The 25,795-nt window shown below is 48.4% G+C and overlaps 2 protein-coding genes across 5 annotated transcripts; one reads left to right on the forward strand and one right to left on the reverse strand.

Moving 5' to 3' along the window:
- The first annotated feature begins 1,421 nt into the window (after nucleotides 1-1,421).
- TARBP2 (TARBP2 subunit of RISC loading complex) lies at nucleotides 1,422-12,895 on the forward strand. 3 transcript variants are annotated; one of them, XM_048490604.1, is made up of 9 exons: nucleotides 1,422-1,837; nucleotides 3,627-3,796; nucleotides 5,036-5,141; nucleotides 6,318-6,404; nucleotides 6,928-7,000; nucleotides 9,041-9,158; nucleotides 10,828-10,955; nucleotides 11,211-11,403; nucleotides 12,136-12,895. In XM_048490604.1, exons 2-9 carry the CDS (start codon nucleotides 3,637-3,639, stop codon nucleotides 12,291-12,293), a joined length of 1,023 nt encoding a protein of 340 aa, XP_048346561.1. In that variant the 5' UTR covers nucleotides 1,422-1,837; nucleotides 3,627-3,636; the 3' UTR covers nucleotides 12,294-12,895. The 3 variants fall into 3 exon arrangements, with proteins under 3 accessions (XP_048346561.1, XP_048346559.1, XP_048346560.1); XM_048490602.1 differs by having other exon boundaries at nucleotides 1,422-1,626; XM_048490603.1 differs by having other exon boundaries at nucleotides 1,422-1,626; nucleotides 6,931-7,000.
- Nucleotides 12,896-18,062: 5,167 nt separating this feature from the next.
- On the reverse strand, nucleotides 18,063-23,985 carry NPFF (neuropeptide FF-amide peptide precursor). Of its 2 annotated transcripts, none has more exons than XM_048491500.1 (3): nucleotides 23,693-23,985; nucleotides 20,575-20,702; nucleotides 18,063-18,350 (listed from the first exon to the last, which is right to left on the reverse strand). In XM_048491500.1, exons 1-3 carry the CDS (start codon nucleotides 23,924-23,926, stop codon nucleotides 18,227-18,229), a joined length of 486 nt encoding a protein of 161 aa, XP_048347457.1. In that variant the 5' UTR covers nucleotides 23,927-23,985; the 3' UTR covers nucleotides 18,063-18,226. The 2 variants fall into 2 exon arrangements, with proteins under 2 accessions (XP_048347457.1, XP_048347456.1); XM_048491499.1 differs by having other exon boundaries at nucleotides 18,064-18,350; nucleotides 20,575-20,705.
- Nucleotides 23,986-25,795: the final 1,810 nt, after the last annotated feature.

Genomic DNA, 25,795 nt, shown 5'->3' on the forward strand with positions numbered 1-25,795 from the left:
ATGTAGTGCACTTTGCCGACCCAGCAGTGCCGTAATGGTAAAGAGCGTTAGCCAGCCGGACCTCTTGACCTTGCCGATAGCATCGCCTTACTCCTCATCCCCATGAAGAGTCGCGGGTGATGAACTGTCTGGCTCAATCACGAGGGGCGCAGGGACAATGATCTTGCCTTTAGGTGAGGATTAGGCTCAGACAGCGTAGCTCTTCTACTCGCGTAGCCAGATGAGATCATGCATCACCTGATGATCTCGACTCCAGCTCTCGGAACTCCCCAGTCCTCCTCCTACTGCGCTACGATAAACAATAAAAGGTGCCAGGAACGGCAGGCGAAGATTAAGCTAGAACAGGACCTCCGGTCTCCCGCTGCTGGCGATCTCCACCAGATGTTATCTCCGCGTCTCGTCTCGTTCTTACGCTGACCGCGTGGGTCGACTACAGCCTGCATATGTGGTTGGCATCTTCAGAGGTATATCACAGAGGGAAATCTGTTATACACTGTGTCCAGCCTTCGACAATACTTTAATTGGTATATATATACACATTATATATATTATATAATATATTAGCAAAATTACCAGTAACCAAAATTCTAATGACATCTTAAAGACTCATAACATTTATTCAGACATAAGCATTCATGACTCAGGGTTCTTTTCTTCAGGTGCATGAAGTCTATCTCTGTATTTGTATCAGGTGCAACTGGTCATATCGTAGGAAAATCAGCATGGCTGTGGGGGTTCATTTCTGCATGCTTGCGTAGCTACACATGTGTTTCAGGAAATTAAAAAGAGAGAGAAGTGTCTCCATGCAAAGGTACGAAAGCAACCTGAATTGTTTTTGTAGGCTCCAGTTGCTGCCTGCACAACACACACGTGAACGGGAAAAAGGAAAGCAGGTTCCTTATACCAACTGGAACCCATGATACATTTGCTGTGCAGAATCAGCTTATAATCTAAAGATCAGTTGTAATTCAAGAAGATCTGCAGGCCCCGCCTGGAGTTTGGAAACCCTACCCGACTTCCATTTTTAACAGTACAAACAGCAGGCTTGGACCCTCTCATCATGCCCCAAACAACTTTCCTTTTCTTCTCTTCCCCTACTCGCTAAAATTCAATTTTTTTCTGTGCTGGACATAAAATATGATAAGAGTTCTGGAAAGTTTCTTCCCTAATTTGTGATCTTTTAATTGGCTTTAATAAAAAAAGGTGTTGCACGGCGGTTGCTTTCGGGATTCTTTGTATTTGGGTGAGAGAGATTTATTTAGCAGGCTCCCCGAAATCACAAAAAGACTCTTTCTCCCAGCGTGCATTGCGAAAAGCACGCAGCGATATAGGAAACCGCGCCATCGCCGTCCCGCGGAGAAGCGCCCCAAAGCATCATGGGATATGTAGTCCTTGTCCTATGCCATCCTGTAGGCAAGGTGTTTGCGGGGACTCCAGGTTCCGAGATGCGCCTCGCAGCGCTTTGGAGGCGGCTGGGTGCCGTCGCTTCCTCTCTCCCGGCCATTGTAAGCGGGACTGGAGGGCGGCAGGCGTTGTGGCGGCGGCGGCGGGGCAGGAGGAGGGAATGAGCGAGGAGGAGGCGGAGGAGCCTTGCGGGAGCGCGAGGAACTGCGGCGGCTTCCCCAGGTGAACCACACTGCCTTGTCGGAGGCGTTGCTAAGATACGAGGGGCCAGCCCCGCCCTCGGACTGCGTTGCTAGGTTGCCTCGCTTCGAAGAGCACCTCCGGAGTACGTTGCTAGGAGACCAGGAAGGCCCGGGTGGGCCAGACTCCGGGAGGGATGCGATGCCAGAGTAAGGCACGCTTGGGGAGCAATCCTAAGCAGGTCTACTCGGAAGTAAGTCCCATTTTATTCAATGGGGCTTCCTTGCAGAAAGGTCTCAGGGGAGTAGGGATTGGGGCTGGCTGCGGGAGGGGTGAGCATCATTTGTATTCAGCATTACCCTACATAGAGCACACAGTTCAGCTTGCAACATGTACTGTAGTCACCTTGCAAGCAACACGTGTAGAACTTGTCTGCATGTGTGAACAGTTGTTTTCTTTTGTATGCATATGGAGTAATTATATTCCATTCGACACAGATATGACTGAGTATACAATCCAAACTCCATATTTGTCCAGGTATTTAAGTACTTTTGTACCCTGCCTTTCTCCCTCATGGGTACCCAAAGCAGCTTATATCATTCTCCTCTTGTCCGTTTTATCCTCCAAACAACTCTGGGAGGTTGGTCAGGCTGAGAGCATGTGACTGACCCAAGGTCACCTATTGAGCTTCCAGGACAGTGTGGGGTTTTGAATCCAGATCCTAGTCCAACACTAACTACTACACAACATTGGCTTCCTGGTTTTAATTTTAAACACAGTGTGCATTGGCTGTTTGCTGCAAACTGATGTGTGTATGCATGTTCATCCATGTAATGGATGTACGGAGCTTGTGTAAATGCCCTTTTACAAATATCAGTTGTTTCTTTTTGTTGCACCCAGTAGGTGCTAGTGGATTTCCCACTCTGTTGTGAGTAGAGTGCAAAGCTGCCTGGCATTCCGGGTTGCAAGAACATACACAAAAGAAGTAAAAAAATTAGAACTATGTCCTCTTTTTCTAATTATGTAAAGTTAGACAAGGTTCTTCATAAAATGTAACTTTGTGAATGCGGGGTAATTCATGATTTGCACTGTAGTTGTGTGAATTAGAGAGCCAATGTGTTTTAGCAGTTAGAGAAACTATCCAGAATCTTGTTTCTGACCCCGCTCTGTGTTACGAAGCTTCAGTCAGCTGCAATATGTCAGCTGTGACAAGGTTGTTTTGAAAATAAATCAGGGGGGTCCATGTCCATCCAACTGAATTCCTTGTGGGAAAAGGGTGTGTAATGTAAATTAAATGACCTCTCTGCATTTGCAAAATCACATCAATCTCTTGTGTGTTGATCAATACATTTTTACTTCCCAGTGCACTATTGGTATTTGTCTTTGCCTTCTGTTATCTCAGTTAATCTGAAACAGAGTTTGGAGCTATTTTGGTTTTTAATATGTCTAGGAATGGCTGCTAGTAATTCTAACTAAATGGAATCTCTGGAGACTAAACAACCACCTTCTTCATTCTGGAAACAGAATGCAGCTCTAGATAGTTCTGGATGCAGAGATTTGCCCATAAATTAGAAATCTCACTCTATAAGAATGTGTTGAAACTACTGACTGTGAATACAGTGGGAGTGAATTAAATAGACTGATTAATCTGTATAAATGCTCCTGAGAATGCAGCCTTGGCATGTTATTTTTTTCCTCCTTGCTTATTTTCCATTGTTTCTGGGACTTCTGGCACATGAGATATGGAGGAGGGAAAACGCTGATCTTGTTTTGGATCTACAAACCAAGAGGACCTTGCTGGTAGGGGTGTCACAGTGGAAGATGTTCCTGCCATTGAAATTGAGTGATGACATGTGAAGGGAATGGGGGCAGGGAGAACGAGAAAGAGAACAGCACCCTTTGTTGTAGAGGATGGGATCATGGAAAGTGCAGGATGTTGCCTGAAGTATCAGTTCCTGGGTACGAGGATAAGGTGACCGGTCATATAAATTGGCAGTTCTCTGTGCACCCTAACATGCACTTTGTCTCCTTGTTGCCCTCAGTATAGAGCAAATGCTGACGTCCAACCCCGGCAAGACCCCTATCAGCCTTCTGCAGGAGTATGGGACGCGCATAGGCAAAACGCCCGTCTACGACCTGCTCAAAGCCGAGGGACAAGCGCACCAGCCCAACTTCACCTTCCGAGTTACTGTCGGTGACATCAGCTGCACTGGTTCGTTGTGATAAAGGATGTGGCTGTGGATGAGTAGATGGTCTTTTTTTTAAAGGGGAAAGATTTCATGGCAGGCACGGGTCTTCATGTGTTTTGGAGGGGGTTGGGAGAAGGAACAGAGATTCTCCAGTTGTGCTTCTGATCTACGCCTCCTGCTGCATTCTAGTGTGCATTACTGTTTACTTGTGGGGGATCTCTTTTAGCAGAGGATTTTCACAGCACCTTTTCCCCCTGCCTTGAGCTACTGTCCTGAGACTATGCAGCCTAAACAGTTGGTGTGGTTGGATTCCAGCTGTTGTCATGGGTGGAGAAAAAGTGTTTGGCTTTTAAAGGACTTTTCCTATACTGCTCCATTTTTCATCCAGGCTTTTATCCTTACTGTGAAAGCTGAGAGTGGGTTATTTTAAAAGTAAGGAAGCCACACACCTCATGCTACATAAATAAAACAGCTTTTAGCACTATTTAAACTTGGAGTCAGGACAGATTAAAGATTCCACATCAGAAGAGTCCAGTAGAAACTCAAAATCCCTGCCACCTGCACACTCACCCACTTTTATATTTCTTAGGAAATATATTTCTTAATATCAAATTTCATATTTCTTAAGAGCCAGCATGGTGTAGTGGTTAACAGCAGGGGCACTCTAATCTGGGGAACTGGGTTGGATTCCCTGCTCTGCCAGTTGTGCTGTGGAGACTTATCTGGTGAACTAGATTAGCCTGTACTCTCCAATACATTCCTGCAGGGTGACCTTGGGCTAGTCACAGTTCTTCAGAGCTCTCTCAGCCCCACCTACCTCACAGGGTGTTTGTTGTGAGGGGTGGGGAGGGAAAGGAGATTGTAAGCCCCTTTGTGTCTCCTCACAGGAAAGAAAGGTGGGAGGATATAAATCCAAACTCTTCTTCTTAACCTAGGGAACTTCCCACCCCCATTCAAATTAACATTCTCCATTTGTAAAATGTTCACAGTTTAAATAATGTTCCCAAATTTTATTTGGAAATTGTGGTTTTATACTCTGTATTTCATAATTTCTGGTCTTCGACCACTGATGAATAGGGAATAGTGGCAAGCAGAAGTTTGAGGGTGCTGGGTTAGACCTTTGACCTCAGCTGTAACAGTCCTTCCCTGAGGTGGGCCACACGCCAGGTTGTGCCCTTTGGAAGTGGATTATTTGACCTTGATAAGTTTGCTGTCCTAACCCCCTATCTCACGAGTCCCTCGTCTCCCTCTCTTCTTTCCAGGCCAAGGCCCTAGCAAAAAAGCAGCCAAACACAAGGCAGCAGAGGTGGCACTCAGGCTCCTGAAGGGAGGAAACATGTTGGAGCCAGCAACCCCAGAGGAAGCCAGGTGAGGGCTGCAAAGTGTGGGGTCTACACAGAAGGCCTTCAGGGGCTTTAAAAGAAACAGTTGGGCTTACAGCCTCCTCCTTAGCTGCTTTTCTGTTTCTTGGCTTGCAAAGGTAATATGTGAGTACTTAGGACCAAAATGCAGGTTTTCTGCACGCGGGTGGTAGTGTCAGGGGAGGTGGTAGTGACAGGGGAGCTTCTGGGGAGCTCATAATAGGGCAGACAGCTGGCAGAGAAGAGGGTCAGTAGAATATTAAAAAGCTGAAGTTGACTTGGCTTCTTCTCTCAGGGCTGAGCAAACTTGTGTTCGAATTCAGCTACCAAAAGGGCTTGGATATATCAGTATTGTCTTTTTAGATGTTTTCTGGGAAGTGCTGCAAATGAGCAAGGCCGTGTATATTTTTCAATCCCCCAAACTTTAAATTTTGTGCCATGCAAAACCGAAGCCTGTGCCCCAAACCAGCTGAGTACGCTTTTGCACAGTTCATTCTGTGTCCCCACTGCTCAAGTCAGGAGGCGGGGCCACGAGCTAGGCACCATTCTGCAACCCTACACTGTAGATTTCTACAAATCCTGAACAAATGCTGATGCTTTTTCCCAGGTCAGACCACTGGTCTGTCTTGGTCAGCGTGGTCTGCTTTGAAGAGCAGCTGCTCTCCAGGATTTCAGGTCTTTCATGTCATCTGTTACCTGATTCTTGAACTGCAGGTGTTGGGGCTTTGAACCTGACACCTTCCTCATGTGATGCATGACCCCCGCCACATCCTGTACATGCAGTGGCACCATAGTTCTACCCACTGCTGCCTAGCAGTTTTGTCAAGCAGCACACAGATGTTTCAAAGCACATTTCCCGAAGCACCTAGAGGAGAGGAACCTGGCTCTCAAAAATTGGAAGCAGAGATATTAGTGTTGCTGCATCCCACGGCACAAAATCCAAAGCTCGTGCAGTACGATCAAAGACAAATGTGTTCTCTGTGGGCACTTCTGCCTGTGGCATTGCTTCCCGATCTCTCACCTCAGGGACAAGTGGAAGGATGTGTGGAATTCAGGCTTGGAAAGAAAAAAAGGGGGGGGATATGCAGGTTGCGGGAACGGGTTTGGACATTCTTGCGGATCAGAAACTGCCTGGGCTGTTGCTACTGAGGTTGCTTTAATGTTGTCACCTTGTATTTCGAAGCTCTCCTTTCTCTCTAGAGCCCCTGGCTCAGACCGCCACCCCAGCCGCCACCACATCTGTGCCTGTCTTGTCCGCCGTGTCTCCCAGGTAACAGGATAAACAGGAGGTGAAACACAGGGACCCGGGGACTGTGCAAAACCACCCTACTGCTGGCCACCCCCAATCGTCTGCCACAGCACACTGATGCTTCGCTACCAAGGCCCTGTGCTTGTGTCTGTTGCCGCAGATGGGTTGCCTGTGGGCTACCTGTCAGCCACAAGAGAGGGATTGCCAGTGGGAGGGACGTTTCAGGTGCTGTCTAGAACTCTGGAAACTTAGTTCAAGAAGCAAACAGGATTTTGCTTGCCCTTGAAAGCATAGGCAGCTGTATGGCATTTAATGACTGCTGATCTGAAAATCTCCAGCATGGATTTCCCTTTTCAGCTGTGGTCAAGATCCGTGCCTTTTTCTATAGCAAGGCAGACTCCAACCCACAAAGGAAGTTTTCCCCAACGAGGACCTTGCCCCAGCCTCGTTCTTGGAAGTTCTTCTGCCCTTCTGTACCCCTTGTTAGCTAGATCTGTTTGAAGCTGCCTTCGAGGCATTCTTCAGCTTGTTGTCTTTTCCCCAGAAGCACCCCGTTGGAGGTGAAGTCCCCAGTATCACCGCAGCAGTCTGAATGTAATCCAGTTGGAGCTCTGCAGGTAGGTTGCCCTTTTTGACCACAGTTCATTGAAATCTGTCCGCGCTTGCAGGGTGTGCCGTAGAGGGATATAGGCTGCGCTGAGTTTCCTGCCCCAGAATTGATGGCAGAAGACCCTGGTGGAGCCTGTCGCCCTGTGACCCAGGAACAGACTCTGTCTCTCCCCACTTTTCACTCTGCTGTGCCAGGCCGCTCCCCATTCCTTATTGTCTTGTTGTGCATTTAGAAGGCCTTTTGTGTGTGTGTGTAAGTGCCATAAGTGCCATAAAGCTGCAGCTGAGGGGGAGAGACGGGGAGGGGTGGCATGCAAGGGAAGGGGAAGGAGGGGTGGCATGCGAGAGAGGGGGAGGGGACCCAGCATCTGGACATGGCCCACCCACCCTAGCAAAGGGAGGGGGAGGGGTGGCAATCAAGGGAGGGGTGAGGGGTGGCATGCAAGGAAGGGAAGGGGGCCCGGCATCTGGACCTGGCCCACCCACCCTAGCGGAGGGAGGGGGACGGGTGGCATGCAAGAGAGGGGAGGCAACCCCTTATGGGGGTTTTTAGGCTAGAGGCATTTGGAGGTGGTTTTCCATTGTTTGCCTCTGCATAGCAACCCTGGTATTCCATGGTGGTCTCCTGCCTGAGTATTAGCTAAGACTGACCCTGCTTAGCTTCTGAGATCTGACAAAATCAGGCTAGCCTGTGCTGTCCACGTCAGGGCTTGTGATTGCTGCTGAAGATAGTCCAATCTGCCGATTGATGGAGCAGATCTGTCCAGACCAGGGGTCTGCAACCTGCGGCTCTCCAGATGTTCATGGACTACAATTCCCATCAGCCCCAGGTTGCTGAGAGCCGCAGGTTGTAGACCCCTGGTCCAGACCATTGGTCATTTCTAGGCCAGGACTATCTGCCGTGACTGGCTGTCACTCTCCAAGCTTAGAGGTTGAGGAAAATCTTCTCCCAGAGTATTATTTTCTGTTATCAGAGTATTATTTTCTTAAAATAAGAGAGGCCGTGGAGGTTTTTAAACCCGACCTTTCTGCATGCAAGAAGTGCAGGATGTTGTCCCTCACTGGTCCCTCTGCGTTCCCCAAAGCACCTTGGAAAGGTGAGAGAATCGTGCCTGCTTCCTACATCATCTTTCAGTGCTTCCCAAATAAGTCTTCTTAATGCAGAAATATGAATGAGGGAGCCACAGGACAGACATTATTATAGGCATACATGGAACTCTTTGCATGGGAAAGAGAATTTCCCACAACTCTAGGCTGGAGTTTGCCCTGCCTTTCCCCTCCAACAACATTTGGACCCACAACACTTTAACAGGGACAGCATTCTAGACTTGCAAAGCCAGCCATCCCTTGTACTTTGAGTGAAATTTCACACTGTCTTCCATTGTTCACTGCTGTTAACCTAAGCATCTGTTTTCAAGGCTTGTTTTGAATTTACCCTGTGGGAGTTGCCCCTCTAGGCCTCACCCTGCCTTGCTTTTTGTTCCCACTGATGTTTACAGATCTGGGCAGGATATGTTTGTATTGTATTGTGCCGCCAAGTTGCCACTGACTTTGGGCGACTCCTGCAAAGGGCTTTCAAGGCGAGTGAGAAGTACAGGTGGTTTGTCATTGCCTTTATCAACAGAGGTTTCCTTGGTGGTCTCCCCTTCCAAGTACTGGCCCTGCCTAGCTTCTGAGATCTGCCGAGAGAGGGCTCCACCATGCCACCTTCCCTCCCTGGCTATATTTATGGAGCATTAAGGCCCCTTCCGCACACGCGGCAGAATAAATCCACTTCTTAATCCAAAGTTCAGTGCACCTCTCTGCCACTGCTGGATTTTTACTGTGCGGAATAGCCAAATCCACTTGCAAACCATTGTGCAAGTGGATTGAAAGTGCATTATTCTGCATGTGCGGAAGGGGCCTAAGTGCCACTAAGTTTACTCCCAGGACTGTGGCTTTACATACCTTCTGCCTGCAGAGCCCTGATCTGCCAGTCTCTCCTGTGAATCCAGACACAGAGGGGAAGAGGCCAGTGCCCTTCCAATGTTTCCTCTCTCCTTCTGTAGGAGCTGGTGGTGCAGAAAGGCTGGCGCCTCCCTGAATATACGGTCACCCAGGAATCGGGACCAGCCCACCGCAAGGAGTTTACCATGACCTGCCGCGTCGAGCGGTTCATTGAAATAGGTATAGTGTTGGAGAACTTTGAAAGTGAATGTGCTTCATGCTTTCTGCACTGTAAACCTTTGCTGTTGCCTCTTCCAGTGGTTTTCAGATTTAAGAGCAGGCTTGGAACTTGCAAGACAAAAAGAGGTTTGACATAGAGCAGTTGGAGGCCTGGAATTTTGATACTCGTCAGTTGAGCTGGAAGATAGCAGAAGAGCATGGAAGCAGAAGGGTTGGATTTATATCCCCCCCCCCTTTCTCTCCTGCAAGGAGACTCAAAGTGGCTTGTAATCTCCTTTCCCTTCCCCCCTCACAACAAACATCTTCTGAAGTGGGTGGGGCTGGGAGAGCTCAGAAGAACTGTGACTAGCCCAAGGTCACCCAACTGGCATGTGTTGGAGTGTACAGGCTAATCTGAATTCCCCAGTCAAGCCTCCACAGCTCAGGCAGCAGAGCAGGGAATCAAACCCGGTTCCTCCAGATTAGAGGACACTTGCTCTTAACCACTACGCCACTGCAAGTTGCATTCCCATCTTTGAAAGCAGAGGCTGGACAGCCATTGGTCAGGAACGCTCTAGCTTTTGATTTCCTGCCATGAGTAAGGGGGTTAGACTAGATGGCCTTCAAGGATCCTTTCCAATTCTGGGACTGTGTGACCAATGAAGAATTGGAGACCACTGGAGAGTTGTGTACACCTTGCGTTTGGCCTTCGCAATTTGTGCCCCCCAGCCCCACATGGTACCTTGCCATGGGCTTAGCAAACCATCAATGCATTGCCTGGCACAATTCAAAAATAAGCAGGTTGTCAAGGACACGGATGGCCTTTGTGCTTGACTGGCGATCTGTATTCAGCTTGTTGGGTTGCAAGTTATACAGGCCGGCTCAGTGGTAAGAATTCTGTGTCAAGGCAAAAGTACTCTTCCCACACCCCTTGCCACCCTCTGCCACTCCTAGCCATCTGCAGCAGAATTTCCTGGGCAGAGTATCACCCTATTTTGGGAAAATATGTCTGTCTGGGAGTGCCTGAAGAGCAGAAATGAACAGTGGTTAAGGAAATTATGATATTTTGTTGTGTAAAGTTAAACATTCACTTTACATATATATTTCTATTCCGCTGTGGTCAGGACACAAGCATGGGGCCATGAGAGAAGACAAGTAGATTTTGCCGGGAGGTGGGGTATCTAGCCTGGGCTGCAAGTATATCATTTTAAAATTTCTAAAACAACACAGGACTTTTGTCCATGGTTCATTGGATGAATGGCATGGAGTCCGGCTGAACTGCAAGCTTGTATTGGTCCCTGGGAAATGATTGTAATATTACAGTACAGTGGAGGCCAGTTTCTCTGGATCTCAGTAGAATTTATGCTCAAATGGATTATTACTAATATGAAAATTGTTGATATTGTATTTTATATGACAAATTACAGTTATGAAGTAGCAATGAAAATTATGTTATGGTTGGGGGTTACCATGACATGAGGAACTGTATTAAAGGGTCCTGGCATTAAGAAGGTTGAGAACCACTGCTCTAGACATTTTACCATTTTGGTTGCTCTTCTCTGGAACTGTTCCAGCATGTCAATATTCTCCTTGAATTGCAGTGCCCAGAACTGTATGCGACATTCCCGGTGAGGTCTAACCAATGCAGAATAGAGAGGGACAATCACGCCCCTCAATCTTCTTCCTCCAGGCAGCGGCACTTCCAAAAAACTGGCCAAGCGCAATGCCGCAGCGAAGATGCTGGTGCGGATTCATAACGTGCCCTTGGACCCCCGAGAAGGCGGCGAGGCTGAAGTGGAAGAGGACCAGTTCTCCATCGTGAGTTGGGGTGGGAAACATTGGGGATGGGGCCAGGAGGAGGATCCAGAAGGTTGTTTAGAAAGGAGGTGACCAAGGCAAAACTGCTGTGATGTGGCAAAGGATGAGCAGGGAGCGTGAGGTGTGCCTTGTGTTCCAGGGAGCGTGAGGTGTGCCTTGTGCAGGCACAGGGGAGGGCCAGGGGTCCGTCACCTTGCAGAAAACTCTGTCAGAAGTAGAGAGCACCCGCAGCTAAAACTCTGTCCCGCTCATCAGACCACAGGAAACAAGCTGGATGGGGTGAAGGGTCGGGGCTCTGGCTGCACCTGGGACTCTCTGCGCAACTCAGCCGGGGAGAAGATCCTGCACCTGAAAAGCCACCCACTGGGGGTGCTGAATGCTGGATTCTGCAGCCTCTTGCAAGAGCTTTCTGAAGAGCAGAGCTTTGATATCTGCTACCTCGATATTGGTATGAAGTGAAATGCTTGTAGGGTGGGGGTGCAACTAGAGGTGTTTTTAAAAAAAAGCCAACTTGCAGGCCTGTGCTCCCGGACCTAAATTATTGGTCTTCCGCAGCCACTAGTTGGCTTCTGTGTGAAACAGGATGCTGGACTAGGTAGACCACAGACCTGACACAGTGGGGCTCTTATTAACCTGGATAGCTTTAAAAGGGGCTTGGACAGATTTGTGGAGGAGAAGTTGATGTATGGCTACCAATCTTGATCCTCCTTGATCTGTGATTGCAAATGCCTTAGCAGACCAGGTGCTTGGGAGCAGCAGGAACAGAAGGCCATTTCTTTCACATCCTGCATGTGAACTCCCAAAGGTATCTGGTGGGGCCACTGCGAGTAGCAGAGTGCTGGACTAGATGGACTCTGGTCTGATCCAGCAGGCTTGTTCTTATGTTCTTAGGTTCTTATGTTATATTCTGAAGACAAATTGTGAGAAGGACAAGGGGACCAGATGGCGATACTGGAATTCTAGCTGTTACATCGTAAGAAATCATCTCTTAGTTGAACATTGGAACGTGTTCAGAAGTACAATTTGAATGAAATGAGTTCTTTTGCTTAAAAAGCAAACCTTCCGTTGAATGTAATTGAATTTAAAATGGCAAGCCCTCGTCTGAGATCTCTATCCGAAACAGGCTTTTAAGGGAGACGTAGCCAGATTTATGTTTCTTTGTTTCTTTCCCTTTCCGCAGACGAGAGGAGCTTGAGCGGTTTGTACCAGTGCCTGGTGGAGCTCTCCACACAGCCAACCACAGTGTGCCACGGCTCAGCTACCTCCCGCCATGCCGCCCAGGCCGACGCCGCCCGCAACGCTCTGCAGTACCTCAAGATCATGGCGGGGGGGAAGTGACGTCACCAAACGCCACACGTGACTCTGGGCTCCCCCAGCCTCCCGAACAGCTGGGCTCTGTTCACCTGCCCATTAGGCAGGCTGCTTCGTTTTCTTCTGACTTGGAAGGGGTGGGGTGGGCAGACCCACAGGGATCGGGCTGCACCCAACCACTCCCCTGTATTCTGTGGGGTGGAGAAGGGCAATGGCTTCCAGATGGAATCAAGACTTGGGGTTTGCGGTACCCGCAAGCTCCAAAGGAGGTTGGTGGAGACTTGCTAGCCCTGAGCACTAAAGGGCTGGGAGTGGGCTGCCGTGGCCCCATTAGAGGTTGCCCTTCTTTTTGTAGAAGGAGGATGAAAGCTGGATTGCAAAAACTGGAGCTTTGTAAGGAGGTGGGGGTTATCTTTTTAGCTGTCGGACTTGAAAAGTGATTGGTATCGGTCGCATTTTTTGCGGAACTGTGTACCTCTTGACTGTGTACCTCATTCCAGGAGGGCTAAGGCCCAGCAGAATCAAATATTTTCCCCTAGACGAGGCCACTTTGGGCCACTTGAGAGGAATTGTGTGTTCGAATGCTGCCCCCTCTTAAAAGGAAAAAATAAATAAGAGGCATGACAAGGGCAGGCTTTTTAATTTTTTTAATTAGTAGAAAGCAAGGTTTGAGTTCAGTAGCACCTTGGAGACCAACAAGATTTCCACGGTATAACTGTTTGAGTGTCATTGCTGTCGATTTTAAAGAATGTATCTAAGAGAGCATTGGCTCTTAATAGCATGTCCAGAGGTGGAGCGCTCATGGGGACATGTGAGATCACATGTCCCCAGGCACATGCCAGCTGGTCACATGGGGGGCGGAGAATCGTCCCCTACACTCCTCCCCTTGGGCCCGCCCTGCCAGGCTGCTCCTTCAGCCGGCAGAGTCTCTCCCGGGCAAAGGAGCAGCCTGGCTAGGACAGCCACCAAGTACCCCTCGGTGCCACCCGGTCAGGCTGCTCCTTCGGCTGGCGGAGCCTCTTCTGGCCGGTGAAGCAACCTGGCAGGGCAGTGCCAAGGGGCACCCAGCAGCGGCCCAACCAGGCTAAGATGAGTGGGGAGGGGGGGAATCGACCAGAGCAGGTGTTGCCCCTGGCGCCATTCCCCCCTATGCATCTGCTTATGTCCCAATGACTCTTAATAGCTTATGTCCCAAGATCTTGTTGGTCTTTTAAGGTGTTCCTAGTCTCATATTTTGCTCTTCTTCTGCAGCCCAACACACCTACCTACCTGAAACTAAATTAGGACAGAAGATGCTCACATTTTACATGCAGGAAGGCCGAAGGAGGTGAGCTTCCAAAAAGTGGGGAGGAGGTGATGAAAGTCCCACCTCCTCTACTAAAGCCACTCCTACCACCCTTGCAAGGTTTCTCCTTCTTCCTGATTGGCTCTTTATAGAGCCAATAAGAGCCTACTCCCTGTGCGGGGGTAGCAGGTGGGAATGCTTGTAAGAAGCATTTGACGGGTCTAAGCTGGGAACCGAACACAGGACTAGGTGAAGGTGATTGACTAGTCAAAGGTGATAGTAAACTGAGTCCAGGGCTGAGGCAGGAACTCGACACCAAATCCCCAGAATCGTTTTCCCTTCAAAAAGATTCAGTGCTTTAGGCCAACACTGGCTTTCCCTGCCACTGAGAAAAAAACAAAACCAGACCGAGACTTTCTCACAGCGCAATTGCTGCTTGTACACAAAACTCTCAGTTTATAGAATTTGCTGGCACCTGGTATAGCTAAGGCTACAACCTTAGATAGACCTAGCTGTCTGTCCTGTTAATCTCATGTTGAGAGGCTATAGACTTCTGACAGCCAGTTAATTTGAAGATCAGGGGAAGTCTTATTACGTTTGTGCCCTGTCAGACAGCTTTCAGACACCCGTGCCTGATTCTTCTTAGAAAGAGAAGACTAAGCAAAATGGACATTAGTCTGATTCAGTAGCGATATTACAGGAGCAGGAGTGGCATGATGGTTAAGAGCAGGTGCACTCTAGTCTGGAGAACCGGGTTTGATTCCCCGTTCTGCCACTTGAGCTGTGGAGATGTATCTGGGGAACCAGATTAGCTTGTGCACTCCAACACACACCAGCTGGGTGACCTTAGGCTAGTCACAGTTCTTTGGAGCTCTCTCAGCCCCACCCACCTCACATGGTTGTTGGGGTGGGGGAGGGAAAGGAGATTGTAAACCCCTTTGAGTCTCCTTACAGGAGAGAAAGGGGGGTATAAATCCAAACTCTTCTTTAATGCAACTGCCAGTCCTTAGATTGTCATGAACGTGACCCATATGTATGAAAATACTTGCTTTCCAGGTTTTTGCACATTTTGCCCCGCAGAGTTTTGAGAGATAGCGTGGTGTAGCGTTCAAGAACAGCAGACTCTATAATCTGGAGAGCTGGGTTAAATCCACCACTCTTCCACATGAAGCCTGCTGAGTGACCTTGAGACCACAGTTCTCTTAGAACTCTCTCTGCTTCCACTACCACACAAGGTGCTTTGGACGAACGAAAAGTGATTGTAAACTTCTTTAATGACTCCTCCAGGTAGGGAAAAGAACAGTGTAAAATCCAGTTAATTCGTTATTTAAGATAAATAATCCTTCCCCAAAGTGTTCATGCTCCTATAATTCCTATAAATCCCTCTTATTGTTCCAATTTTAATGTATGTGCTGGTGAAGTTGGCACAAATTCTCATTTTTCTCACCTCTGCATGGGTTTTTTCCCCTGTGAAAACTCGACCCACTCCTGGACTGAAATTGGCATACCCCTTAAAAACTGCATACATTGATTTTATTGCCCACAAACTGGCCCTAATCATTGCAATGATGGGAGAGAAAAATGGCCCTCCTCGTTGCAGCTGGTGGAAGGAGATTCACAAGCAGATCACGCTAACAACATTCAATGTATAGTTTAGTCCACTGTGTCTTGTGGACAGAGTTAATACCCTTTCTGAACACGAGAGGACATTGTTTGGGCTGTCAAATCCTGTTTGTAAAATCAGCATTTATGCTAATGGCCTTCACAAGACCATCCTGCCATAAAAATGAATAATTCCATGGCGTTGAGTGAATCTTTTTTTCTGTGGTCCTACAATATGTATTATTTCGGATTGAATATTTCCCCCACTCATTCACACACACACTTCCACTCACTCTGCATTTTCCATCATTGTCTCTTTTAGTAGCCAGCTACCAACAGTCTGATGTCCTAAGAAGCAGAATAGCATTCCACAGGGCGAGGGATGGGTTGGGACACCCAGGGAACAGATCTGACCATGTAAAGCCTTCCCTTTGCAAAATATCCCATACATTTTCCCCACATGAGGAAACTTGAGGGGATGGGGGGAATTCTTGAGCTATATGTGGGAACATTAAATTTGCTTGCCTGCTGTTTACTGGCAGTGACTGAGCAGCCCTTTTTTTCTCTGCGGCAGGAGAACTTCTTGCTTGGGACAGGGACAAATCCTTTCTACTTCCAGTCTCCTGTAGTGAGGGCCACCCTTCCTCAGTTCAGCAACTTGACTATATTCTGTTTCACACAAAGATGATAGTGGGATTGTATATTGCTCCGCCATAGAACAAAGTATGCTGGACCTCTTTGATGTAGAATGCTCTGCCTGGGTTCTAGTGCCTACCTAGCCCCTCTCCCCCCCATCCTTTTGAAAGTAAAAACACATTTTGGTATAAATGCTCTTAAAGTACCATGTTCAGTAGTGCACGAAGTAATGGTTTTAACAAAGTCAGCACATAAAAGCGAACGATAATTCTCATATTGATCATATTCGTTTGGGACTATATTCTAATGTGGAAGCATACAGTTTTCTCAGCCACTGCACTGCAACTGACCTATTATCTTTCTGTGGAACAGAGTATAGAACTATAACTGGTATAAAATAGAAAATAATATCTCAGGAAACAGGACACTTAAGAGAATACAGAAACAATGACTTTGGAGGGCCAAGCTGTCGTTCTGTTCTCAGAGTAGAAGGACCATTCAAGGTAAGTGTGCAATGGTCTGTTCCACACTAGCTTGCCCTGTTCACAAGTTACAGTGAGTGCTCACACAGGATACGCTGGATCTTTGTGTTTGCACTGAATTGTTCTCACAGTACAGTCAATGCACATGTATTGTCGAAGGCTTTCACGGCCGGATTCAACTTTCACAGCCACAGATGCAGGCAAAATGTTTGGAACAAGATCCACCAAACCACGGCCACACAGCCCGGAAAACCCACCAGAACCAATTCACGTATAGTTGAACATATGATTGAAGCTCAACATGGTACAGGCCTCTAGTTCCGTTCATAAGTGAACGTGTGTTGGCTGTTTCTGATACACTGAAATGCACTTGTACCAGCTTGTGTTCACTGATGTGTGAACAAGACTCACTGGCTCAGTGAGATGTCCTGTTTCAAGATGGCAAACCTCTGAATGCCACTAACTGGTGTCTGTGTAGGGGTATGGGATGGGGTGGAATTGACAGTGATTGTAGAGTGTAGCCTTCATACTCTGCTTTGGGATTTCCTAGAGACATCTGGATGGTCACCGGGAACAGGCGACTAGACTTTGATCTGATCTGTGAATGGCTGGCCCTTTACTATCAATTCTACAAACTACTGATAAAAGATGCAAGGGGATTTATCATGTTGGTACGGAAGAGTTCACCCACAGGCTCTGCTGTTTGTGCCATTTATTAGCAACTTGCTCTTGGCATGCACATGCACAGGTAATATGACGTGTGAACTGGACACTCTCTCATGATGCCTGGTTGTGTGTTGGAAGAAGAAAGCAATCGATTCCTCTATCCAAACGCCCCCTTTAATGGCGTTGCAGAAGATCTGCTGACTCCACCCCCATCCCTCCCGAAGAAAATTTTGAGTGGCTACTTTCTCTTCTGAAAAGTGTCCTTCATCCTTTGGAGCTGTGTGGTTGCATGTGGGGCACTACCGACCATAGCTGGACCTTTTCAAATCATTGATTGGAAAGACTACAATTGGCAGAATGTTGGCTGCATGTTTGGTTCCCATTTCGTTTGCAAAGAATAGAACTGCATTGCCCTGGTTTCAGAGCCCTCTTTAGCTGATGTCAGTATGTGCTTAATGTCTGGGGCCTCTTTGGGCTTCATTCCTTCTTACTCCCTCTGCTTCAACAGTAGATAACAGAGGCATCTCTAGCCTTCTCCCTACCTTTTCCTAGCACTTGGGAAAGGACTTTTGCTTTCCCGCTTTTACTTTGGGGACAGGGGAGGGAGTGGACAGCAGAGGTAATAAAGCTATGAGCAGTTGGAGGGGGGAGGTGCTTTAGAACTGGCTTTGCAAAAGCCAGGGGGGTTCAGTGTCCATTTCAATAAAGACTACTGCGTGATAAATTCCCCCCCTCCCCCCAATCCGTGATTGAGTGAATCCTAGATCTGACAGCTGCACAAGAGAACCATTTTGGAACTAGGAAGGACACTTTTTCACAGAATATTTCAATTGCCATGAAGTTGCCGTCACAAAGAACATGTTTCTGGCTAGCTTAGTGCAGTCTACTCTGACTGTCGGCAGGGCCTTAGATCCCGATCTTTCTCAGCCCTGTTATGATCTTTAACTGGAGATGCTGAAGACCTAGCTAGCAGGGCATCTCTATGATGCAAATATATGTCTACCTCTGAGTATTGTGGCTCTGGCAAATGACAGTAGGGGAGGGGGGAACCTCTAGCCAGTCAACGTGACATACAAGATTTTTGATGTTTGCCTCGACGTAACAACAACATCTTGTTTTATTGTTAACAAAGAGGAAAGCACAAACCCACAGCAGACAAATCAGTCATTCAAGAAGTGCAGTGATAAGACAGAAAGAAGAGCAGAAGTGCAAGAGGGACCTCAGGTTGAGTTTGGCAGGACCCGGTGGGTAACAGTTCTGGGTAGGTTTTTGCCTCGCTGGGTCCGGCTTCACTTTTTCTTGCCAAAGCGCTGTGGCGTTGCCATGCTCAGAAACTGAGGCGCCACGGAATCCCAAGCCCGGAGGTTGATCCGGCCACTATTGCTAGGACTGCTTCTGGCCTCGCGGCCAAACCTATTGCAAAAACAAGGCACTGTTTACGGCCGGGTCACTGCAGAGAGGTTTTCAGCACCCCCCCTCCCCCCAAGAAAACATGTTTTCTTTTGCTACTTTCTTGTTGCAAAGAGAACAGGAGGAAAAAAACCTCCCCTATATGAGAGAGATTATCTTTGACCTAGCCCAGCCCAGCCCCCACATGACCAGGAGAAGCTTCTCCATCCAAGTCACCCACCAGGCTGGTTTGAGTGGCTAAATGAGGAAATGCCACTTCATTGCAGGGGCTCAGGCCGCTCCTAGCTCTGGGTAATACAGGAAAAGACTAGCATCCCTTTGATTAACTGCCTGTCTGGTCCAAGGCAAGACCCGTAGGAATGATTGACAGCAGCGTGGCCCAGGAAGAGCATGATAGACCTTGCTTGAAACAACAAACTATCTGGAGCTAGTCTTGGGTGTTATTATTTAACAATGTCCCCTTTTGGGACCATGGGTAATCAAGCAATATAATAAAATTCATTTAAAACACCTTCAAATATTAATATTAAAAAGTCCTGCTTAATACATCAGGTAAAGAGCAACATCGCAACCAAACAGTTATGGAGGTGCCAACAACAGGTGAGCAGGAACCCAATAAGGTTCTGCTATGTGATGCCCAACATGTAACAGAATCTATGCTGTTTCTGCAGTGGGAAAATGGCCCCTGGTGCTCTTAAGTTCTTGTGAGAAGAAAAAGAAGAAGAGTTGGATTTATATTCCCCCTTTCTCTCCTGTAGGAGACCCAAAGGGGCTTACAATCTCCTTGCCCTTCCCCCATCACAACAAACACCCTGTGAGGTGGGTGGGGCTGAGAGAGCTCCGAGAAGATGCTGTGACTAGCCCAAGGTCACCCAGCTGGCGTGTGTGGGAGTTCACAGGCTAATCTGAATTCCTCAGATAGGCCTCCACAGCTCAAGCGGCAGAGCGGAGAATCAAACCCGGTTCCTCCAGATTAGAATGCACGCCACTGCTGCTCCTTTGTCAAAGCAGCCACAAACAAGTTCTCACCTTTCTTCATTTATCAGGACTGCCTGGAAAAGGGGGTGTTTTTGAAAAAGGAAACGGGAGTAAGCGGTTGGTGGAAGAGTTCTCGCCTTCCCCAACCTTCATCCACACTTCACCCCCCTCCTGCCAACCTTCGGCTTTTTTGCAGTTAAATTATACAAAGGTGGATCATGACCCCACAACAGATTGTGATGTGGGGCTCTCAATTTTCTGCTGCTGTTGTTGGACACAGCCGTGGTGAGCATGCACACCAGTTGAACTGAGTGATGAAAACATGGCAGTGTCTAACTGTGAAAATGTTGGTGTGCTAGCAAACAGCGCAAGGGACGGAAATGAGTCGGACCAGACACCCTGCGTTGGTTGTGGGGCTTTTGTTTTTGCAATGCCAAAAAATGAGGCTGTTTCAGAAATGTTGGTATGCTGTTGCTTCCAATGTTTCAGCATCTGGTTGCAATGGAGGAAAATAATCCCTGCGTAACATCTGGTCCTTAAATGATGCTTTGTGAGCAGGTTCCGAGGGCACAAGGTCAGAAGGGAGACAGCTTACGCTCCCAAGTACCAGAGAAATCACATGCTTGTGAACAGGATGACCCTGGAATACGTACTACTGGTCACAGAGGTATAGCTACAAGGGAGCTGGGGTGTGCACGTCACACCGGGCTCGTGCCTGGGCGCGGGGGGGAGGGGGGAGCAAAAATTTCAGGTTTGTTTTTTGTATTTTTCAGTGTTTTCCAGTTTTTGGCCTGCAGGGGGTGCAGTTTTTAGGCTAGCAGCACCAAAATTTCAGGGAGTTTTTGGGGGACTCTCCTGATGATACCACCCAAGTTAGGTGAGGTTTGGTTCAGGGGGTCCAAAGTTATGGACTCCCAAAGGGGCTGCCCCCATCTCCCATTGTTTCCAATGAGAGCTAATAGGAGATGGGGGCTACACCTTTGAGTGTCCATAACTTTGGGCCCCCTGAACCAAACTTCACCAAACCTGGCTGATATCATCAGGATAGTCTCCTAAAGGTACCCTGAAATGTTTATGCTGCTAGCCTAAAAACTGCACCCCCTGCAGGCCAAAAACTGAAAAAACACTAAAAAAACAAAAAACACAAAAGAACATGGGGAGAGGGGGCAGCAAAACTCAGATTTTGCACCGGGCTCCATTTTCCCTAGCTACACCTCTGACCAGTCACACTGAAGCCCTCAATCCTTACCTTTGGGGCTGGAACAGGAAGGAGGGGCTGCGTCCCGGTCTGTGGACTGCGTGGAGGAGGGAGCGGAGAAGACTGCCCAGTGGATGCTCTTCAGGTGGGCTTTGGAGCACATGCTCCTCATTTTCTGGCTGCTGTAAAGAAAAATGGCAGTCGGTTGTTAATTCATGCCTCCTGCTTGATGGCTGTATTGTTTTCCGGTGCCTGCTTTTCCTTTTTTACTGAAAGTTTCAGAGAGATCCTGCTGCTTACGATCCACTCTTCCTTGTTCGTTTTAATGACTTCGTTGCTGCTTGAATTGATGTTTTGGAGGCTGCTGTTTTTTAAGCCTCCAAAGACATACTTTTAAAACATTGCGCTTGATTGATGTTGCGTGTTACATAAGAAATATTTTAATCGAGAGCCCGAAGCATTTCAAATAAACCAGATAGGCATCCCGGCACAGTCAGTAACGGGCTACGAGGCTGAAAGGTACAGGCGATGTTTAGCCAGGGAACAACCATGGTGAATATTCAACACCGATTTGACACAAAGGAGGTGCTAGGTGCTGTATGTAAACAACCCACCCATAAACACTTCAACAACGTGTGAGGCATCCAGCTAAGCTGCTCTTGCAGTGCTCTTGGTAGCAGCCATGGCCTAGTGGTTAAGAGCAGGTGCACACCAATCTGGAGAACCGGGTTTGATTCCCCGCACTGCCATTTCAGCTCTGGAGGTTTATCTGGGGAACTAGATTAGCTTGTGCACTCCAACACATGCCAGCTGGGTGACCTTGGGCTAGTCACAGCTCTATGGAGCTCGCTCAGCCCCACCAACCTCACAGGTTGTTTGTTGGGGGGTGGGAGGGAGAGGAGATTGTAAGCCCCTTTGAGTCTCCTACAGGACAGAAAGGGGGTTATAAATCTAAACTCCTTTTCTTCTTCTTCAGTGGAAATGTCCTTTGTATGAGTCTTTCTCCATAAAGAAGAAAAGTTGGATTTATATCCACCTTTCTCTCCTATAGGAGACTCAAAGGGGCTTACAAACTCCTTGCCCTTCCCCCCCTCACAGCAAACACCCCGTGAGGTAGGTGGGGCTGAGAGAGCTCAGAAGAGCTGTGCCTAGCCCAAGGTCACCCAGCTGGTGTGTGTTGGAATGCACAGGCTAATCTGAATTCCCCAGATAAGCCTCCACAACTCAGGAGGCAGAGCAGAGAATCAAACCCGGTTCCTCCAGATTAGAGTACACCTGCTCTTAACCACTATGCCACCGCTGCTCCTATACATGTCACTACCATGGTGGCAGTGACATTCTTTGGAGATGCTAAGGCTGGGCAAGTCTTTATGAAGCAGCACCGGTTGACGCAAACAGCATTTTACATGCACCCGAGAGCAGTTCTCATTCCTTCCTCACGACAGCAGACCAATATGTGTTCTGAGTTTATCCCAAATAAAATCAGGTTGGTTGTGCTCTCTGCTAGCGGGCACACATGCACCCAGGCTTCCAAATGGGGCTTTGAGGCAATCCTAATTTTACACCTGGAAAAGCTGAACTCTTCTGCTTGCATCACACAACTTTGACTATTCTCCCTATATATCACAGGCAGCTGGAATGAGGCAGAAAAGAAAGAGGCTGGAGGAGAGATGATGTGAATGAAGAATCCCACATCATACATCGGACGCTACTTGAGAGCGCTTTCTATGAGTCCAACAGAAGACGGGGTCTATTTGCCCAACTCTGCCTTCAGTTCAGAAGCACGGTTGCTTCTCACGACCCACATATTTCCTCCAACAGCTCATTCTGCCCTTCCCACGGCCTGCTCTTGCACTTGTGAGGGTTCCGGGCTTTTAGACAACAAGGACTTCTCGTAAGCATCTAATCTCTCTTCAGGAGAAGAACAAAGTGTGACCGGCAGCTGTGATCCAATCCTCAGGTGCTTATTAGAGCCCAGCCTTGTTCCCCATCTTGACCTTGACAGGAGTAGATTAAAGGGGGCGCCCATCTTTCAAATCTCTCCTGGATGTGTGTCTTGTTATAGCTCTGCTCCCCTCCTAGAGTCACCAGATCCCACTTTTATGCTAATAAAAGGGACTGACTGACTGACTGACTGATACCAGGTCCCCCTGGCTATTAGTAGAGGATGGGGACAGTGGCCAGAACCAGGTTGGGAAACTCCTGGAGATTTGGGGACAAAGCCTAGAAAAAGCAGGGACCTCAGTCGGGTACAATGCCATAGAGTCCATCCCATTTCTCCAGGGGAACTGGTCTCTGTAGTCTGGAGATACATTCAGGGGATCGCCAGGTCCTACCTGGAGGTTGGCATCTTCATCCCCAGCACCTCTAGCAAGATATCGGTCCTTCATATCACCAAGCTTCTCTCTCTCCCCTTGTGTCTCCACCCCCTTTCCTCTCTCCAAGCCACAGCCTAGAGACTGTTAGTCCACCTGGCCAGGTGATGAAGATCAGCTCTTGTCGCGTATGGACCACCATGGACCTGCACCAAAGTCCTCCTCTCCTTTTCAGAATATAGGAGAGCATTGGGGGTGCTTTCTAGACCCCAGGGAGCCTTTTGAAGAGAAAAACAGAGAGCAGTTATTGGCAGTAGGCATCTGTTCCCCGAGTGGGTTCATTTTTCCACACTGCTGGCTTTCACACTGAGGTTCTGCTCCACCTTTGTTTCAAACTGGAGTAAGGGGAGAGGGGGCAGTGGGAGAACGTTCATATCCCACTGTACTCAAATCACATTCCAATAAACTCATCCCCTTTCCAAGCTTTCTCCATCCTCAGTAATCTTTTTGCCTCCATTTTTAGACACACACACACACACACAGTTCTGGCCACCCTTTCCCTGGGCTGCTCTCTGCCAGAAGAACCCCGCAAAAGCCCAAGGTCGATGAAAGACTCGAACCAGGACAAGCCACCTCCACATTGTTTCCCTCTGGCATTCATCCCCCCACCCCCCAGCCCAAACACTACGGGAGAGCAAATTATGCGACTCTGTGGCTCCAGAGGGTGACCAGAGCAGGGCCAGAGGCATTTGGTCCTCCCGCTGAGCCTTTCAGTAGCCCTGGCCTCTTTGCAGAAACAGCAGACTTTAACTATGGCAAACAAGAGTCATAGTCGGGGCCCTGAACCCACTCACCGTCCAGTCCAAGAGTCTCTCCGGATACCCGTTGGGTTCCTCGGCGAAGAGCTCTTGCAAGCCAAGTCCTTCTTCCAGGCCTCTGCTCGCCCTCAGGCTGCCCGACAGCAAAGCCAGCACTAGCAACAGGCGAGTAGCTTCCATCTTGGAGGCCTGCTCTTCTCTTCCCGTCAAGCTCCACCGTCTGCCGGCGGTACCTTTATATCTCAATGCTGGAGCAGGGGGGGACATCATAGGGTGGGATTGATGACAGCTGTAGTAACCATTTGTAAGGCGGCACGTACAGTGAGGAGCCTGCGGCACCTCCCCGTGACGAGCAGAGAGGGACCACAACGGTCCCTGACAGAGACGGCACCATCGCTGGCTGGGGCTGCTTGCATGTTATTGAGAGGATAAATCCACCGAAATGGCTTTTTAAGCTCTGTTGGGAGTCGGCGGCTAATTGGTTGTTTGTCGCAGTTTGCGGGGACGCCGGGGAATCGAGGCCGGGCTCTCTGGACACTGACCTCTGGCTTCTCCCCTTGCGCTCTTAACTTAGCGCAGATTGATGGGCCTGCAAACTCCAAATCCTGCTTGGGACCGAACAGCTGCCACAAACAGCTCCACAAGTGGTTTTACAAGCCCCGATCCCTGAGGCATTTGCACCGAGGAAAGCAACAGTTTACTGCTTAATGAAACCCATTTACAAAACACGGATTGCGGAGAAGACAAGGAAGAGAAATTGTTGTTGTTGTTGGGGGAGAGGAGGGTAGTGTATATGTGTGGCTTTAAATGCATTACCAAGGCTGAAAGGATGTAGTCTGTAACATGGAGTAGGGCCGGGCCTACATCTTAGTCTGACAGAAAATAGGGTTGCCTGGAGATTCGGGTGGTGGCGCCTAGGGAGGGAATGTTTGGGAAGGGGTGGGGGTATGACCTCCTAAATAGGTATTTTCTACACAGGGGATAATCATCTTGATTGTCTGGAGATTGTAATAGTGGGAGATCAACCTTGCCACCCTCCAAAGTGGTCGTTTTTGCCACAGGAACCTATGTTGGTTGTCTGGGGATCAATTGCAATTCCAGGAGATCACCAGCCGCTGCCACCCCCTTCCCCCAGGAGGCCAGCAACCCTAGTTCATAATTATTATTTATTTCCCATTTGTAAGTGCCAAAGGCCACCATGTTTTAAGGCTTCGTGGGCCTCTTCACAGCGCTACAATATCCAGAGGCAGAACTCCATAGGCATTGGTAGTGGGAACTGGCCCAGTTGAATTTCTGTCCGTTACAGAGTTGTTCAAGGCAAGACCTTTGTTTAATTTTTTTTTAGAAGATGTCAGTTCTACAGTAACACTAACATGGTACACTGGGTATAGCGTTAAAGGACAACTGGATTTTCATGTGCAGACAAAACAATTCCACTGTGAAGTACTGCAACTGGCCAATGATAATGAGGTACCCAGTGATGGATGGAACATATTTGCGGAGAAAAACTAAGGAATGCACACAACTGCACAACACCTCAGTGCTGCTCATTTCACTCCGACACAGTATAAGTGAAGACCACAGTTTAGATCTACAAGTAATGTCTGTGCGCAGTGACTTAGAATCATATAATCATAGAGTTGGAAGAGACCCGAAGGGCCATCACTTCTCCCATCCTGCCGCATCCAGCTTCCATCTGTAGAAACTAGAGTTGCCAGCTCCAGGTTGGAAAATACCTGAAGAATTTGGAGGTAGACCCTGAGGAGAGAAGGTTTGGGAACGGAGGGGACTTCAGTGGGGTATAAGGCTACAGAGTCCACCTTCCAAAGCAGCCATTTTCTCCAGGTGAACCAATCTCTGGAGATCCGTTGGAATAGTGGGAGATCTCCAGCAACCACCTGGAAGTTGGCAACTCTTGTGGAAAACCCCTGGCAACCAGCAGGGGAGCAGCTTGGGTGGGTCTTACCAGCCACAAATCAAGGCCTCAGCCTCAAAGCACTGATGCCAATTCTGGAAGTGATGTCATCATGTTACCAAAAACATGGGAGAGGCTCTGATATTTGGGCAAAATACGGTAAAAAAACAGCTTCCGCCATAGTTTTTTTGCCCAAATACCAGAGTGTCTCCCACGTTATTAGT

This window comes from Sphaerodactylus townsendi, linkage group LG03 (genome assembly GCF_021028975.2).
Source record: "Sphaerodactylus townsendi isolate TG3544 linkage group LG03, MPM_Stown_v2.3, whole genome shotgun sequence".
Classification (NCBI taxonomy): Eukaryota; Metazoa; Chordata; class Lepidosauria; order Squamata; family Sphaerodactylidae; genus Sphaerodactylus; species Sphaerodactylus townsendi.